Genomic DNA, 18,008 nt, shown 5'->3' on the forward strand with positions numbered 1-18,008 from the left:
GTCGCTTATGATGATGATTTACGTATTTATCCAGGCGAGCCACACTAAGTCGTGGGGACTTTTCAGGAGGGTTCTGCTGCCACATCGGGCTTTTATGTTTTGTTTTTCGCTAATTATTGAGTGCTTATTATACACGTGGGAGGAAACCGGAAACTGCTGGAGAAAACACAAGCTGCGCGAGGGGGAAGCACTATCATAGACACGGGTTGGTTGTCTGACCGAGGTTCACCACACTGGTTAGTTGCGGGCGCATGGTGAATTTGGCAAAAGTGCCCCAGGCTCTGCCACTGCTGTTAGCCTTGGCCAGGAATCGAATTCAGGTCATCAGATGCAGAATGCAAAACATTAAACACAGTACTGAGGGGCCGCCCATAAATGACGTCACGCACTTAGGGTGGGGTCAGACATTTGTGACGATGTGTGACGAAGGGGGGGGGGTGAGAAATGTGACGTCGCATCAAAATGCGCAACTTTCAATAAATATAGACAACACGTTCTCGTAAATTAAATAGACTTTTTAATAAATGTTTTCTCCTACAACATCAGAGTGGAGCGCCACATTAAATACGCACTACAATGACAATAGTTTATAGCGATTTGAAGCATGTTTAATTTTTTTGGGGGGGGGGGCAGAGCTTTGTGACGTCATATTTGAGGGGGGGGGGGTCTGACTTTTTGTAACGCCGTGTGATGACGGGGGGGGGGTCAAAAATAGTCCTAAATCGCGTGACGTCATTTATGGACGGCCCCTATGTACAGTGCGAAATAAGTTAAATATATATGATGCCGATGCATAGTGGTAGTTTATATACAGTATATATGTGTTGCTGATGCTGGAGGCAGCGGTGATGGTGATAATACGATGGCAATGGTGGTTATTGTCAATACTCCAATTTCTCATTGGCGTCGCAACCCACATCCCACATTCTAAATTATACGCACATTCTTTTCAAAACAATGACACAACTGGGGGTTTGTCACAGGCCTTAAACACAAAGCAGCAGCAAGATATGTCAGTAACTAAGAGGTGAGCATCTCCGTAAACCCGATTGTATTTTGTACATGCACAGATTTATTTTAGTCAAATGTGACCGCATCTGAAGACGCCGTAAACAAGCAGTAGGCATAAATTTCGATTTAAAGCTTTCGTGACTGCAGGGATTCATCTTCTTGGTTCTTTCGGTAAAGTCACGTAGAAGGGAAGTAATAAAATAATAAAAATCATTATTACTTTATAATGTTTATTTTTATTTTATTACTTCCCTTCTACGTGACTTTACCGAAAGAACCAAGAAGAAGCAGTAGGCATGTTTATTTTAGAGCCAGTCGGTCCTAGGCAGAGGGAAAAAGGTGTTGGGCCGGGATCTGAACAGTGGCAGGGAGTTGATTGCACCGATGTCAACTCCTTTGCCTGGTGTACAGGCCGTGGGTTCCATCCTGACCCTGACGCCTGAATGTGGAGTTGATATGTTCTGCCCGTGGTCGCGTGGATTTTTCTCCAGGTCCCCCGGTTTCCCCCCTTTACATTTAGAAACATGCGTTTGGAGTACTTGGCTGCTGAAACTTTCCACGTAGTTAACCACCTCGTTCAGCTTTCATGTGGCCAGGTCACTTCTGAAAAAGAGCCATATAGCTCAGCGGGCCTGACCTGCTAAAATAAAAGGTTTTGTTTCGTTTAAATATATAACGTGGCATTTTACTGGGGGTGAATTTGCTGTGCTGCAAATTGGTCCAGCGCGGGTTGAAGGCGGGGAGAACAGACATAGGAGCATAGCAGTAGAGTACAGCAAACCCTTCCATCTCACGGGGTTTAGCTTTCGCAGTTTTGCGACAAATTTATTGAGGTATATATATGAGAATAGGTGTTCCCCTTTTTTCTGGCAACAAAACAGGTGTTAAGATGTTAAAACAACAAACTGAAACCTTTTACGAGGATTCATGTCTGCGTTAACCACAATGCTTGTGGTCAGAATGCAAACAAAAAAACATACTCTGATAATATATGCATTAATTTTAAATTTGAAGCTTTCGTGACTGCAAGGATTCATACTCATCATAAATAACTCTTGCTACAGTTATTTTGCTGTGACTTTTTATACCTGAGGGAGACTTGTGTTGCCTCCGAAACGTTGTGATTTAATTTAGTTGTTTTCATTTATTTTATTTATTGTTTTACCTACGTGACTTTACCGAAAAAACCAAAGAGTATAATATATGCATTGTCTTTGAAACTGATTGGTCCACACCAGAGACAGCTTTCTTTGGAGCCTAGTCTCAAATGGTGTTAGACCAGAGGACGCCAAAAAAGGTTTCAGTTTGGTGTTTTAACATCTTAACACAACTGTTTTGTTGCCAGAAAAAAGTCGAAAACCTATTCTCATATTTTGGTACTGGCAAAGGAGGTCCCATGATGTATAGTTATTGATGTATAGTTATTGATGTATAGTTATTGATGTATAGTTATTGATGTATAATTATTGATGTATAGTTATTGATGTATAGCTATTGATGTATAGCTATTGATGTATAGCTATTGATGTATAGTTATTGATGTATAGCTATTGATGTATAGCTATTGATGTATAGTTATTGATGTATAGTTATTGATGTATAGTTATTGATGTACAGTTATTGATGTACAGTTATTGATGTATAGTTATTGATGTATAGTTATTGATGTATAGTTCACCATTCGCAGTTGACCATGAACCAAACCCCCTCGCGTTTTTCGATTTGCCTTTTTAAGTTTGCGGATCACGGGAGTTGCCGATTGCAGCTATTTTCAAGAACGTCACCTCCAACGCGATGGACAAGGATTCTGCTGCACGTTATTGACTTTTTCTGCATTGCCTTCCAAGTTGCCACGCAGCAGCCGATGCTGCCTGCTTCAGCGCAGCGATGCGCCCGTTGCAAGCACGACACAGGCTGAATTCTGCTCAACTTCGGAGATCTGATGAGATTGGACGCATTCAAGGCTTCGTTCAAATATTACGTGGCTGGAAAAACAGGAGTTGCAAAGCCGAGCTGTATTTTACAATTACATCACACAAGGTTTTCCATATCTCCATTGTGAGACGAAACAAAAATCGCAAAGGACTCCGATATGGTTCAATAAAAGACACTGGGCAATTTATTGAGGCAGTGTCCGTTCATAGGCGGTGCTGCGATGTTACAATTGGCTGAGCAGGGGTGAAAATTAAACCATTTGCAACAATTTCAGTGCGGAGAGGGGGGGACACACACTGGGGTGGGGTGTGTGGTTAGGGTGTTGTTGAGACGACGCTGCAAAGCTTCATCAGGCATCAGCTATCGGCTGCTGGTTAAAGGCCACTGCCATTAATGATCGACTACTTAATCCAGTATTTCTACAAGAGCCGAATTCATTGCTCCATCTTCTCAAGTGTCAATTGTACGTGGACGTCCTCTCAGGAACTTTTTTCCCCTTTGGCTGACAGTTTGTCCGTAGTTTTCGACCATCTGCCATATTTGCATCGAGCGACGCGTCCTGCCCCAGCCCACTTTTCTCAACCCTTTCCCGTTCCGAGATGCCTGCAAGTTGCAGGGTGGGTCCTGTTCACTGCTGAATCTCGAAACGCGCAAGCGGTAAATTTTATTTAGAGGCGGAGCGCTGCTGTTTTTAAAGACAATGTACTCTTCTCTCGACAGAGAACTGTAGTGACACGACCGCACTCTCTGTGATAGCTAGCGCTAAACTGTGCCACATGCCCTCCCACAGTAGTTTTACTTCCAATTCCTTTCGAAATCGATTCGGATCCAATCAAAATCAGTTCCAATTCCGTTCGAAGTAGATTCGATTCCAATTGGCATGGATTCCGTTCCGATGCGGTAAACGCACATTATCGGAATGGAATCGGAAGAAAAACCGATGACGTACACATACGTCATCAGAATGGGAAAGGTTTAATCGTAAAAAATGATTCTCCAACTCAGCGGTGTCCAATACGTGGATCGTAAAATATTTTTTGTGGATCTAAACACAAAATTAAAACACTCCCACAAGCAGACAGCTGATTGCAAATAAAAATCCCCAACTAAAACATACGTTTAAAAAAGTTCACACCTACATGATATCGCTGGTACTTTATGTTAATAGAGTGGTAAATTTTGGTCAAAGCTTTCTGGTGGATCGCAGAGCCCGTTGAGATCCACCAAAAAGCAGCACAGTGCTTGGTGTATTGACCATCACTGCTTTAACTTAAGAGGATCAGCTTCTGCTGCATGGAGGAGCGATAGTCGAGGAAATAAAGCACGCGACGGCTTAAGTTTTACCAGATTACAAGCGATTGTATTTTTACACATCCCTTAGGCTGCAGCGTCCAGACGCCATTTTTAACCAGAGGCATCGACAGTATGTTCAAGTTTGTGACGTACTACTTTACTACTAAAGGGCGCAGACCTGCAATTCCTTGCTCACACGACTGCGACCAAGAAGGATCTTTATGAGCTCAAAAGTGCCCCTTTCGAGTGTACGTGTGTAATGAGAGTGCGCCACCTACAGGACGACCGGGTGGTTATTGCAGGTACGTGTTACGTTGTCTCACATCCAATCAGTGAGAGGGATTCCATCTGGGTGAAAGGTAAATGGGCGGAGCTAGCGGGGAAGCCTGGAGAGCCCTCTGGAAGGTTCCGAGAGGGGCGTGGCTAGAGGCGGGGCTTAGTCCACCGAGAGGGATATAAGCCAGAGGTCGCAACCCGATACCCGTACACTAGCCGGCTACGCGGCCGGGTACGGGTACCCGATACCCGTACACTAGCCGGCTACCCGGCCGGGTACGGGTACCCGTTTGCGACCCTGGTGCGGCCGGGTACGGTTACGGGTAAGGAATCAAAACCCGTTTGCGACCTCTGATATAAGCCGAAGCAATCGAGGACTCGAGGTCGTCGGTGTGAAGAGCCTGGGCTTGAACGTCATCACCGCTGCGCTCCATCAGCCACGTGGCGGACTCCACCAGCAGAGCCTCTCCTCTCTCCGACACGCGGTCAGCCGGCAGCGGGGAGGGGAGAGAAGCAGGTCGCGATAGAGAGAGAGGCAGAGACGCGTGCTGTACCGCAACTTAAGAATAAATACAACTGAAGTTAACCTGTGTCGGAGACGCTTATTACACATGGCCTACTCTTCCATGATGGCCAGGCATTTTTTTTAAGAGGTGGGCGTGCCGACACGAGACTCCACCACACGAGACCTAACGAGCGGTTAAATTTCACGAGTGCCTGTAGCTGTTTTACTGCAGAATCGAACTCAATTGGTTTCTGACCTCTATCCATGGGGGGGGGGGGGGGGGGGGTTGCGGGGGAGGGGTGAAATCGGGTGATTTGCCCCCCCTCCCCCCAACTACCACTCGCTCTGGTGGCACTGACAGCCCTGCTTGGCACGGCTTGTGTCCGTAGCAGAGTGTTTTGTCCTTGTAATCAGACGTGTGGGAGTCTAAATCGCGGCTGGGTTTTTACAACAGTCCTATCACCCATCCCTTTGAGGTTGATGAAGCAAGTGCTAAACCAAAAGAGGGGTCTACGTGGGGCAGTCTTGCTAGGCCAGGCTTAAGCGTTCCCCGGGGACCTCGCCAAGGTTTCACGGCTCACCCGTGATACTCTGGGTGTAACCCCCCCCCCCCAACAACTATAATGTGTGATAACCAGGTCGCTTCGGGAAAAAAACTAATAGCTCGGTGGGCTTTACGTGGTAAAATAAAAAAGTTATATTTGTATATTTTTGTTCAGTGATTTGTTTACCTTTCCTATACTTTTACACCCTATCGTGTTTTTGTTTTGTTTGTTACCGTAACGTTCTCACCCGCCACCTACTGGACAACTGTGGGAAAACAGCTTCACGGCTCACCTGATATTCATCCAGTGTCAATAAATATTCTGATTCTGAACTGCCCTCCCCCGCCGCCTGGGGTGGGTGGGGTAGGGTGAGGGGGGGGGAGGTGGGTGGTGGTGGGGTGAGCGTGGGGTGAGGAGGGTGGGGTGAGGGGGGTGGGGTGAGGGGTGAGGTGAGGGGTGTGAGGGTGGGGTGAGGGTGGGGTGGTGGGAGGTGGTGGTGGTGGGCAAGAGCTTTCTCAGGGGGTGGGAGTGGCGAGCGGGGTGGCGCTGTCCGCGTGCTCAGCGCCCCACAGTCGGTAGAAGTTGGAGAAGTCCACGTAGGGCTCCACGCGCCCGTCCAGGTCCGGGGGCGCCGCGAGGGAGGCGCGCGGCCGCTGGAACAGCGTCCCCTCGCCCCCAGAGCTGGAGCTGGAGCTGCGCGTGCGGGTGGTGCTGCCGCCCGAGCGCAGAGTCGTGTGGGGGCTGGGAAGGCCACAGGGGAGGAGAGAGAGGGGAAGGGAAGGGCGGCGGCGGAGGGTGTTGTTGTGAACGGTTAGACCAACGGTCGGGAACCTATGGCTCGCGAGCCATATATGGCTCTTTCGGTGACGGCATATGGCTCCCAGACAATTTTGAGTTGAAAAAAATAATAATAAAAAAATAAAAATAAAATCAGTTTGGAACTGATTTTAAAATACTTGTGATATTGCTTAATAATACTGTGTCATTTTAAAGTAAACAGAAATTAGTTTTGAAGATAAAATTTCTCGGGTCACGGGTTCCGTGACCAAAAGTCGCATTAAAAGTAAGACATATTTAATTTAATATACGTTAAAAATACTATATGGCTGTCAATGAAATATATTTAGAAATATTTGGCTTTTATGGCTCTCCCAGTAAAAAAGGTTCCCGACCCCTGGGTTAGACGCACGGGAAGGAACGGGAAACAGGTTCAAGGCGTCAACCCATGGGGTTGAGGTCGCGGCCGGGAGCCACAAGGCTGAGGTCAGTCAAGGGCCGGAGCCTCAGAATCTAATTGTAGGAAAACATTAAACTTTTATCAATTCAATTTATCAATCAGTCGCAGTTTGGACATGTTACGAAAGTCGTCTTTGTGAGAGAGAACAAGTAGGTGACTAGTTTGAAACGAGTCCTCGAAGTCCTCAGGCTGAAGCCACACCCGAGGTCACACCCCTTAACGGCCACATCCTTCGGGTCAAAGGTGGAGAGCTCGCCTTAAACTTTTTGGGAACGCACGGCCATGCACGCAGGAGGGCACGGGCATGCATTCGGTGTTAATTACGTCTTCCAAGTGAATATTAGCTTGAAATTCTTCAGTATTTAATCATTTAATTCATGCCGGATATCCGCTTTAAACTGGAGAGGCTCATGCCACAATCAGTCCCGCTTCCAGAGCTGTTACTCTACACCTGTAAAGATCCGTGTGATTGTTTTGAAACCCATATGCCGAGTCGCCGCGCGTGAGCGTCGCGGTTGTATTAACGCAAACAAGCGTGAACAGTGCTTCCAGCGCGGCGAGAGGGCGATTCATTTAGAGAGGCGGCGCTTCCCCAATTTCCCCCCCCCCCCCGCGTTACCACGTTCGTTGCGGCCGCGACCGCTAATCTGCGCTGCTACCGGATAATTAAATGTGGAATTTTTTTACGCTCGCAGCAAGTCTGGGAGCTCAGGTGTGTACGTGGTGAGCAGTGGAATAGTGGGAGACGTCTGCACCGCGCTACGAGCCTGGCGATCCGAGTTCGATTCCGACTCACAGGTTCCATGGATGTTGGTGTGTTGAGCGAATGAGCTAAAATATAAAGCTAAATCATTTTTGCTTTACCAGGTAAGGCCCACTGAGCTATATAGCTCTTTTTCAGAAGTGAATTTTTGCTCAACTAAGTGACGTATTACGTCGAAATTTATATCAAATACTCTAAACACATTTTTCTAAATGTGGAGTGAAAAATTGGGGGACTCGGGATAAAAATACATGGGACAACGGAGAGAATACGCAAACTCCAAATATACAGGCGTCAGGGTCAGGATCGAACCCACGACCTCCTGTATACCAGGTGAGGTAGTTAACATCTCACCACCATGCGTAATTGCTCAAATACTCGAGCAGACGAAATTACCCGAGCGTAGAACGGACGTTGGTGTGCGTCGAATACTAGTTTCACAGGTGTTGGGCATGTGTTTCCGTAGCCAGCGTCACGGTGTGTGCGTCCTTGTGCGTGTGGAATACGTGTCAATGCACGATCGGGAAAAACCTTCTGGTGTGCGTATAGCGAGCGCCTGTTGGGTGCATGCGTGCGTGTCAGAAAGGTGTTGGTATTACGTGAGCTGTATGTGTAAGTGGACACGACAGGTGTTGGCAAACGTACGTATGTTGAACTTCTTTCGCATCGTCCGTAGCCATCATGTTAATCGGAGGTGTGGAGTAGCCAACAAATAACACAAAACACACGCAGTAATAACACAACCCACAATAACAACACAGCTGAGAATAATACAGAAATAACATACTAACACAAAACACACGCAGTAATAACACAACCCACAATAACAACACAGCTGAGAAGAACAATAGAGAAATAACATACTAACACAAAACCGACACAATAATAACATAACCAAGAACACAAACACAGCAATAACGCATAACAGTAATAGAATAACACAACATTGAAAACAAAACTGAAAACAAAAAGACAAAAGCACACTAACAGCACAAAACTGACACAATAAGAACGGAACCAACAATTTCAATACAGCAATAAAAAAAATTCACAGTAACAGCATCAAGCAAGTGTTTTGCTGAGCAGGTGCCCTCCACAACAAGGTGCGGTGAAAGTAGAACAAGTGCGGCGAGTGTTAAAACCACTGTGGCGAGAGTCGTCGGCCAGGCATCCGGCACGAGCACAGCAACCTGTTGGTGAGCGTGCCGTGCGTGAGGTCGTCGCTGCCGGAGCCCTCGGTGCTGACATCGGCTGCCGCCAAGGCTCCGCCCGCGACAACGCCGCCGGCCAGACCCCCCGCCCCCCCAGCGCTCCCGTTAACGAGCTGCCCCTGCGATGGCATGACGAGCGACAGCGTTACGCTCGTTTTGCCCGTGGCGGCTGCGGCGGCGGCGGCAGCGGCGGCTGCGGCGGTGGCGGTGGCGGCTGCGGCGTCGTGGGCGGTGCTGCTGTACGGCACGGAGACTGGGTACACGCGGGTACCTGCACACAGAAAGACAAAAGCCAAAGATCCCCCGTTTTTAGGGGAAGTGCCATTCGCGAGTAGCACCTATGAAGGCCAACACGGCGCACGAGGGTGTGGGTGGCCAGCACCACGCCCGGCCGCCTTTGTCTCCCAAGTGGCGAAGTTTACGCATAGCACCAGATAGTCATTTGAAACTGAGTTCACCTAGCGGAGGTCCAGGACCGGTTCAGATAATCGTCACTGGTGTTGGTCATGAGTGGGAATCAAACTCAGGTTGCCGGGTTCATAGCGCACTAACCTATACACTTCCGCTTTCCATATCATTAGCCCTCACGCACAGACACACAGTCCCGCTCCTCTGTGCGTATATGTGCCCCCACTGTGTACCTGGCGACAGTGGGTTCACCGTAGCACCAACACCAGGGCTCCCCGTGCCCAGTGCCGTGGCCACAGCCGCGGCAGCGCCGGTGACAGCGCCGGCCCCACCAGCGCCGCCGAGCGGGAAGCCGAGGTTGCGCACGAGCAGCGTCATGTCGTCGTGATGCTCGCAAGCGTGCGCTCGCTCCCCGTGGCTCGCCCACGCCTCCTGGTGAAGCCGGGCCACGCGCTTCACTACAGCCTGAGCCGCCACGTCCACCGAGGTGCGTGCGCCCAGCTCACGCGCCACCATCAGCGCCAGCTCCTGCACACGCACGCAAGGGCGGGAGATGATTAACACCACAGCGGAGACAATTAAAGACTTCGCTTCTGCGTGTAATTTTTTTTTTGTTCAAAGTCATTGATTTCCTACTCAAATGATTTCCTACTCAAATGAGCATTGAGAGGCAGTGGCTCATCGCTGGTGTGTGCACCAGTGTACGAGCAAGCGCACGTTTGTCCGTGCGTAGACGAGTGCCAGAGCAAGCACGTACGCACAAACGTACGAGCATGTGCGCATGCACGCGTGTACACAAGTGAACGTGCGTTTACACGTTCCGCGTGTGGGTGAGCGGGTGAGCGGGCGAGCAGTTGAGTGAGCAGGCACCTGGTTGGCGTGGCCCGGGCCGAGCGTGGCGTCAAGCGCGCGATACAGCCCATCCGACACGAGCAACAGGAAGCCCACGGTGGCGTCGAGCGACGTGCCGCCATGAATCTCAGGCTCTGCCGTCACTGGCTCCGATGTTGCCGCGCTGAGGCACAAAACCGCGAGCGCGGGGAGTGACGTCGGTGGTGGCAGAGGAGGTTGTGGTTGTTGTTGTTTGAGGTAATTTGTGGCGTGTCAGTGTCTGCCATTGTCAGCGTTTGTTGATGAGGGTATTCGTTGTGTGATATTGGTGGCATTGATGTAAGTGTTAATGATTTTGCTGATAATGTCAGCGTTGATGTTGATATGTGTGTTGTTGGTGTCACTGTTGGTGGTGTTGATGATGTGGGAGTGGTAGTGTAGCGGTTAGCGCGCTGCGCTGCGAACCCGGCTACCCGAGTTCGATTCCCGCTCACGGCCAACACCAGCAAACAATTATTTGAACTGGCCTCAGGCCTCCCCGAGGTTGACTCAGCCTCAAATGAGTACCGAGTGCGGTGTGTAAACATCGCCACTCGGGAGACAAAAGCGTCTGTGCGAGCCACCCACTCCCTCGTGTGGCATTCCTGGCTTCATAGCTGTTCACTAACAACGTTTTCCACAACACTCTGTTCAGGCTATACACGGGGTTTCTTTTTCTTTTGGTATTGACGATGTGTCAATAATTGATGGCTCTCAATATCAGTGTCGATGGCTTTGGCATGTAAACATTGACCTTGGTGTTGATGTTGTTGATGTTGTTGATGGTTTCGCTTTAGATGTTCGTATTGATGTCGATGATGTTTGTCCGTCGGCGTTCATTGCCGATGGCCCCTGTTGACAGTGTCAAGTTGACTGGCGATGATGACGTCGGTGCGCCGAGGACGGATGTCGTTGATGTGTGCGGGGGTGTCGATGTCGCCGTCTCACCTGAGCACCTCGATGTCCTTATAACCGAGCTTGATCCTGTAGTCTCCGATGCACCGCGCGCTGTCCAGGTGTCCCAGTCGCCCCTCGCGACGGATACGATCGACATCCAGGCCTAACGCACATCCACACGCACGCAAACATCTCGTTCAGCCCTATGCATCATTATGGCCAGTGCCGTTAGCCTTTGTCTTCCGAAGCACTGGTGTTTACACAAATGTACATACTATATACACTTAACATGCACGTGCACACGTGAGTGTGCATGGGGTCGTACACACATGTACTAACTTTGACGCATACGCCTGCACACATGTACATGCAGATATGCACACGGCCAAAACACACAACAACAGCCACAACTGACCACTAAGTAACATGATGCCACTCGTACTTGTGCCAAGCTAGGCACGGTGACATGGCCCAAAGGAAGTGTGTTCAACGCTTGTTGCAGAGGTTCATAGTTCAGGTTCACAGTTCCTATATCCATAGCAGTCGCCCTAATTAACACTGCCGGTATAATAACCGTGCCATCTGCTTCACTGTGGACGCGTGAAAGATCACCTGACGTCAATATAAAGAGTAGGCCATTGCGTGCTGGCGCCATGGTCCAAATATTCCAAGTTGGAAAACTTACACCACAAATGACTTGATTGGGGAAACACAAAGCAAAGGTCGCCCCCTGTTGTTAAAATGGAGGACTTAGGCGTTCCTGGGTAAAAAAGTGTAATAATCATATTGTAATGGTGCATTTTGATGAGAGCATGTGGAGAGGTTATGCCACACTGACAAGAAGAGGGGTCATGGGGAGGATAAACCCAGGCACAATGGTTGGACAGTTGAAGTCTCGCTGATGCATAATGCCATGAATCAAATCCAACGGGTCGCCCACCGCGTGAGACAAATGTTTGTGTTTTCACCTAGCTGGGCGAGCCGTTGCAGCTCCGCCTCATTCTGTGCGTGGTGGTCCATGCTCAGCTGTGTCACCTGCAGTGTGGAATCTCCTGCCAAGCGGCACAGCAGAGCCCGGTTGGTACCTGAAACAACAAAAAACAAGTCACGGCGCCATCACTTCCTCGCTTATGCCAGATCCTGCATCTTTTAGACGGTGGGCACCTGACGCTCCGAGATCTGCGCTTACATGCTTGTCATCAGTAACATCGGGCTTTAGGTCTTCCTTTGGTGATACCATTGACTCACCCTCCAAAGGACGTCCTTAGGTCTTCCCCCGCACCTCCGATAAGCACGGTTGGTTCGTACGGTGCGAAAGAATTTCAACATACGTCTGTTCCCCTTGGTCACCAAGCTCAGGAGAGGCCACTCCAGTGCCCGTCTCAATAACCTGCCATCTTCCATCTCGCACACGTGTCCCACCCACCGTGACTTTCTCTTCATGAAAACGCCTCAAGAACTTTCCTGCTCTGCTCTCTTTCAAAGCAACGAATTTCCTCACAACTTTCTTGCCGTGATGTGAAATTCCCAGAGTCCATCTACGCGCAGCTGTATTTAGTAAGGGCCCGGAAGCTTGTTTTACGGCCGCTTTATCAGATCCAGTTATTTTTCCACCACGGCGCACGCACCAACATTGGCGATGTACAGCTTGCCGTTGAGGATTAACGCCACCACGGCCGTGGCGCCGCCCGCCACCTCGCGCTCCACCGCCGCCAGCCGCTCCACCAGCTGCGGGTACTGCTGCGCTGCCTGGAACGAGCTGAGACCCTGCAAGCAAAAACAAAGCAAAAACTGTTAGGGGCAAGTGCAGTTAGCGAGCACCTATGAAAGCCGGCACGGCACACAAAGGGGGATCATGTGGGTATTACCACGCCAGGTCGAATGTGTTTACACAGTGGTGATGGTTACATACTGCATCATGTATGCGTTTAAGCTTTATTTGACCTAAGGGAGGTCCAGGACCGGTTTAGATATTTTCCACTGATGTTGGACATGGCTGGGAATCAAATCCAAGTAACTGCGATTGTAGTGTAGTGCGGGAACTACTGAACCGCTTATTTTACACATATACGCACTTGCGCAAAGAAATGTACGCACACGCATATTTACACGCAAGCACATGTACGCACGTGTTCACAGACATGCACGTGAGCACGTTTACACAGCAGCACACTGGAACACGCAAACACGTGTGTGTGAAAACGTGTGCGCACAAAGACACGTATGCGTGTGCAGGGGAATATGGCTACCCTAAACACCCATGAGCAGGTCACAAATCAATGATCACAAACCTCAGGCAGCCGTGACTGCAGGTCAGCCCTCTCTGCCAGGCTGTCGTCAATCGACTCAAAGTAGCTCCGCTCGACCACATCGAACGCCTGCACGCACACATGGGCACGCATGGGCACACATGTTCGTTTCACAGACAGTGCTGCCCTGGTGAGATTGTCGGTCTATTATTATTATGATTATCTTGAGATGTCAACTGAGTTTTGTTTGGATGAAAGTTGTGGGGTTGATTGTAGTCTTGCAAGTGGCGATGCTGGAGAAGGTGGGGAGGTGGCAGTGGATGTAGTGGCAATGGGCCTGACGGTAGTAGTGGTTGTGATAGGGGTAGTGTTTATCTTAAGAGTTGATGGTGGTTCTGCTGGCAGGTGCGGCTGGATAATGGTCCTGATGACGGCACCGGCGGATTCGATTGGGTAGTGGATATGGTGGCTGTGGTGGACTTGTTAATGGTGGAGTTGGTGCCATTGCTTGTGATGGGAAGAGCTGTGGTTGGTGTCACCATGCATGTTTCCCTCCTCAACCGAGCGGTGAATGGTGCTTTGTCTTTGTTGAGGACCCCAAACTGGTTGTGAAAATTCCAGTCGTGACTTGTGGCGGTGGATGTCGCTGGCGGCAGTGACAGTGGTGCTGCTGGGTTAGATAGCGGTTGCGGTGGCGGCGATGATACTGACAGGTTGGGTTCGGCAAGGCCGGTGGCGGTAGTAGTGCTGGTGGCACCGTCTCACCTGCAGCAGCACCGTCTTCACCTTGGAGTCGGAGTCGCTGGAACTCAGCTGTCCCAGTAGCAGCTCGGCCGCCAGTCGCTGAGACACAAATGCCGAGACGCGGGCGCCCTCAAAGCCACGGCACACGCCATACAGACAGCACTCCTCGCTCCTGGTACACACAGCGCACGCGATATCGTGCGTGTCACGGCACATACGGCAACGGTACACACGGCATGATACACGAGGCATGGTACACACGTGACATTCATGTGCTGCTTCTTATACCGATGTCACTGCTACTGCTGCCACGACAGGTGTCAATGTTGATACTCCCGCTTCTGTTGGTATCCATAACCTTTGAGACAGCTGCTGCTGGCACTAATGCTGCTGCAGCCAGGTACTGCAGCTTTAAGTTCCACTATAGCTCGTGCAACTATTGCTGCTTCTGATGCTGGAGTCAACCTCTGCTGCGAATGTCACAATCGCTGTTGCAGCCCCCACAACGGACCTGAGCCGAAGGCTGCAGTCCTGGTAAGGATGCGTCTCCCTCGCAGCGCCGTCGGCCCCGTACACGCGGTTGGGAATGACCCCGACTCCAGAGAGGTGGCATGCCGGGAGGTCATCAGTCCAGCTGTGCTCCGGGCCCTGCGGGGGTCACAATCAAGGTCAAATAGTCAGGTATTGTGGTCTATGCAAACATGACTTCTCGTAAAATAGGTGTCAGTTTTGTTGCCAGATAAAAGGGTAAAAAAACAATTATCATATTTTTTACTGGCAAATGAGGTACCAATGGTGTAAATGCTTCACCCCGAGCTCTCATACTCTGATGGTGCATTGTCTTTGAGTTGTGCGCCTTTTGGCGTCATCTGGTCCAACCCATGTGAGACTAGGCTCTAAGGAAAGCTGTCTCGGGTGTGGACCAATCAACTTCAAGGACAGTGCATACATTATCAGAGTTATGTTTTTGTTTGCATTATAACTGCAGGTATTGTGGTCTATGCAAACATGATTCCTCGTAAAAAAAGGTGTCAATTTTGTTGCCAAATAAAAGGGGTAAAAAACCAATTATCATATTTTTTACTGGCAAATGAGGTACCAATGGGGTCAAATAGTCAAGTTTGAAAAAAGTTTAGGCTAAGGCCAGGAGTTGCTTCACCCTCTCTGTCTTATCTCGCACTGCTCCACTTTTGGAATTCCCTCCTTTACTCACACGCTGCAAATCGTGTTCAGTCGCCTCCTAATCCCTCTTCTAACGCTACTACTACAACATGGACACTGCTCCGGTGAACTTCCCGCAGCGATTCCTCCATCAATGTTGAGGAACTTTGTCTACCGCCGTTTCGTCTCACCCATACCTGTATTCAACCACCACAATGCAGGACACAACAACACACCCACCCACCATGCTACTGTTGTGTACGATGGCAACGTGTTCAGGAGCTAAGTGCCAATGCTGAGGTCTGTTTGCCACGAGAGAGGGCTTTCAGTTATCCATACCTGTCAACCCCTTATGAGTGCCTACCTAATTACAGACCAATTCAGACCTTATTGGTGCACGCCGTACCCTTATAAATCTCAACGTTCATCCTACAAAGTCACATCACAAGGGAGAAACACAAACAAATAGACAACACAAATGTGCCTGTATTGTAATGGCTATACGCCGTATAGACTTGAAAACTACATTTCCCTGTACAAGAATACGGTTAAACCGTATGGGTTGACAGCTATGGAATAATGTCGAATGATTCATTCTTCATTCATTCAAAAATGAATAACGAATATCCGTCACTCAGTCCCAATGCATATTGTGTACACATTCACCTATACACTACCTCCATAATACACGGTCGGCTACGTACGGTGCGAAAGAAGTTCAACACACATACACTCACCGCGCTGCAGATCACACACACAACTCTATACATTCTTATTCTTAGGTTTTTTTCGGTAAAGTCACGTAGGTAAAAACATTAAAAAGTAAAATAAAATAAAAATCACGACGTTTCGGAGGCAACACAAGCCTCCGTCTTCAGGTGGTACCGTCACAGCCACGACAGCTGTATCAAGTAAATGTACTTGATACAGCTGTCGTGGCTGTGACTTTACCGAAAAAAACTAAGAATATGAATCATTGCAGTCAAGAAAGCTTCAAATCTAGAATCTATACATTCTTATCGATTACACCAACAGTGGTGTTTATCGCTGGCCGCTTGGAGTTTCGGGCAACTTTGGGACTGTGCTCGTCAATCCGCTGTATTAAAACAATTAATGGGGTCAATGAGAGGAGCTTTGGGGTCAATGAGAGGAGCTTTGGGGTTAACAATTCGAGCAAAGCCACAGGGGGTCGTGGCCAGGAATCGAACCGCACAACAATTATCGTGGTGGTGGTGGGGGGGGGGGGTCTCAGTTCCTTGTCGCATTCAACACCGCTGTGACATCCACTGCAGGATGCAAGTGCCCCCCACCACGTCCACACGCACCACGTATTGGCAGTAATGGGGAGGGGGGGAGGAGAGTGGGGGGCAATCACAGACGCATCGGGGAGATGTGAAGGAGCAAAGGCTAAGAGCACTGCCACTAGCACAGACGACTTTATCCGCAACGTGTCCACCCCCCCCACCCCCACTATCCCACGGCCAGCTCCAACCGGGGGCCTGCTTTCTAACGGAGGGGGTAACACACTAAGAGACGTCTCCTTTGCCAGTGGCAAAATATAGTGGTAGGTTTTTACCCTTTCAACTGGTACAAAAACTGACACCTTTATACAAGGGATCACGTTCCATCCCGCGGGGGGGGTAACGTCGGTTACCCCCCCTCGCCCCCGCAGCTCCACTCTCATGGGGGTCTTGGGGGGGGGCAGTTACCCCACCGACCTGCGAGCCTTGCCGTGCCCGGTCCCGTGCCAACGCCATGAGCCGCCTTCACCGGGCGGAGCCTTTGCAGAAATAAAAGTCCCTTCCCCGTTCGGGGGCGATGCAGTGGGCGGGTGAACGTCCCCGCGGTTTAAGGGACCCCCTTCATAATAAGGGACCCCCTTCATAATAAGGGACCCCCTTCATAATAAGGGACCCCCCCACCACACACACCAACCACAAGCGCCTCCACTCCCCCCCCCCCAAGTTGCACTGGTGGAAGGGACCGCGGCGAACCGGAAAGCGGAAGCAGCCTGCCGAGGGCTTTTGGAGACCCGAATTGTGAGGACGATTCGATTGCCGCGATCGATTTGTCGTGTCGGTAATCGATTTGTTTTGGATGGAAACGCAACGAAAATCGATTGCCGCGATTGATTCGACGCACTGCTAATCGATTCGTTTTGGATGGAACCGCAACGGAAATCGATTGCCGCGATAGATTCGACGCACTGGTAATCGATTCGTTTTCGATGTAAGGCAACGGTAATCCATTGCCGCTATTGATTCGAAGCAATGGTAATCGATTGGTTTTGGATGGAACACAATGGTAATCGATTGCCGCTATCGATTGGACGCAACGGTAATCGATTGGTTTTGGATGGAACGCAACGATAATCGATTGCCGCTATCGATTCAGTCTCCACCTGCTCACCATCATTGTCAACATACGCCTGGAATCTTCTCCAGGTGGTCTCCAGTAGCAGGAGGCACATTTCTTGTGGTATTGTTGCAAATTCTCAGAAGTATTAACATTATTTTGAAACACCCTATATATTGTAAGAATAATTTACTAAATGCACTAAAGGTTTAATAAGAGGAAGCGTATAAATAGGTTTTAAGGCGCATTTCACAACTGTCCAGAGACTCGGAGAGATCCCTCTGATTCTCGTGGAAGAGCGTTCCGTAGCTTGGGGGCTCCACGGGGGAAAATCTCGGTCACCCATAGACCTCGACCTGGGAATGCAGAGAAGAGTATCTGCATCATGCCCAGATGTTAGGGGACCTTGAGGGAGACACATGGGTGCAACGTGTCAACGATGTAGGCTGGGGCAAAGAGAGTCTTGGTAGCAAGAGTGGGGTCACCAGACTGACGACGTGTAGCAGCGGTGATGTCGAGCAATGAAGCAGAGATGATGTTGGTGAAAA

The 18,008-nt window shown here is 49.6% G+C and overlaps 1 protein-coding gene across 1 annotated transcript; it reads right to left on the reverse strand.

Annotated features, from left to right (window-relative positions):
* Window positions 1-2,583: 2,583 nt before the first annotated feature.
* On the reverse strand, window positions 2,584-17,083 carry TAB1 (TGF-beta activated kinase 1 (MAP3K7) binding protein 1). The gene is made up of 11 exons (XM_061560801.1): window positions 16,824-17,083; window positions 14,456-14,592; window positions 13,966-14,116; window positions 13,243-13,329; window positions 12,580-12,718; window positions 11,920-12,036; window positions 11,003-11,114; window positions 10,055-10,199; window positions 9,418-9,712; window positions 8,756-9,047; window positions 2,584-6,306 (listed from the first exon to the last, which is right to left on the reverse strand). Exons 1-11 carry the CDS (start codon window positions 16,860-16,862, stop codon window positions 6,081-6,083), a joined length of 1,740 nt encoding a protein of 579 aa, XP_061416785.1. The 5' UTR covers window positions 16,863-17,083; the 3' UTR covers window positions 2,584-6,080.
* Window positions 17,084-18,008: the final 925 nt, after the last annotated feature.

The sequence above is a fragment of the Lethenteron reissneri genome, chromosome 26, assembly GCF_015708825.2.
Source record: "Lethenteron reissneri isolate LAM-NWPU_2019-01 chromosome 26, ASM1570882v1, whole genome shotgun sequence".
NCBI lineage: Eukaryota > Metazoa > Chordata > Hyperoartia > Petromyzontiformes > Petromyzontidae > Lethenteron > Lethenteron reissneri.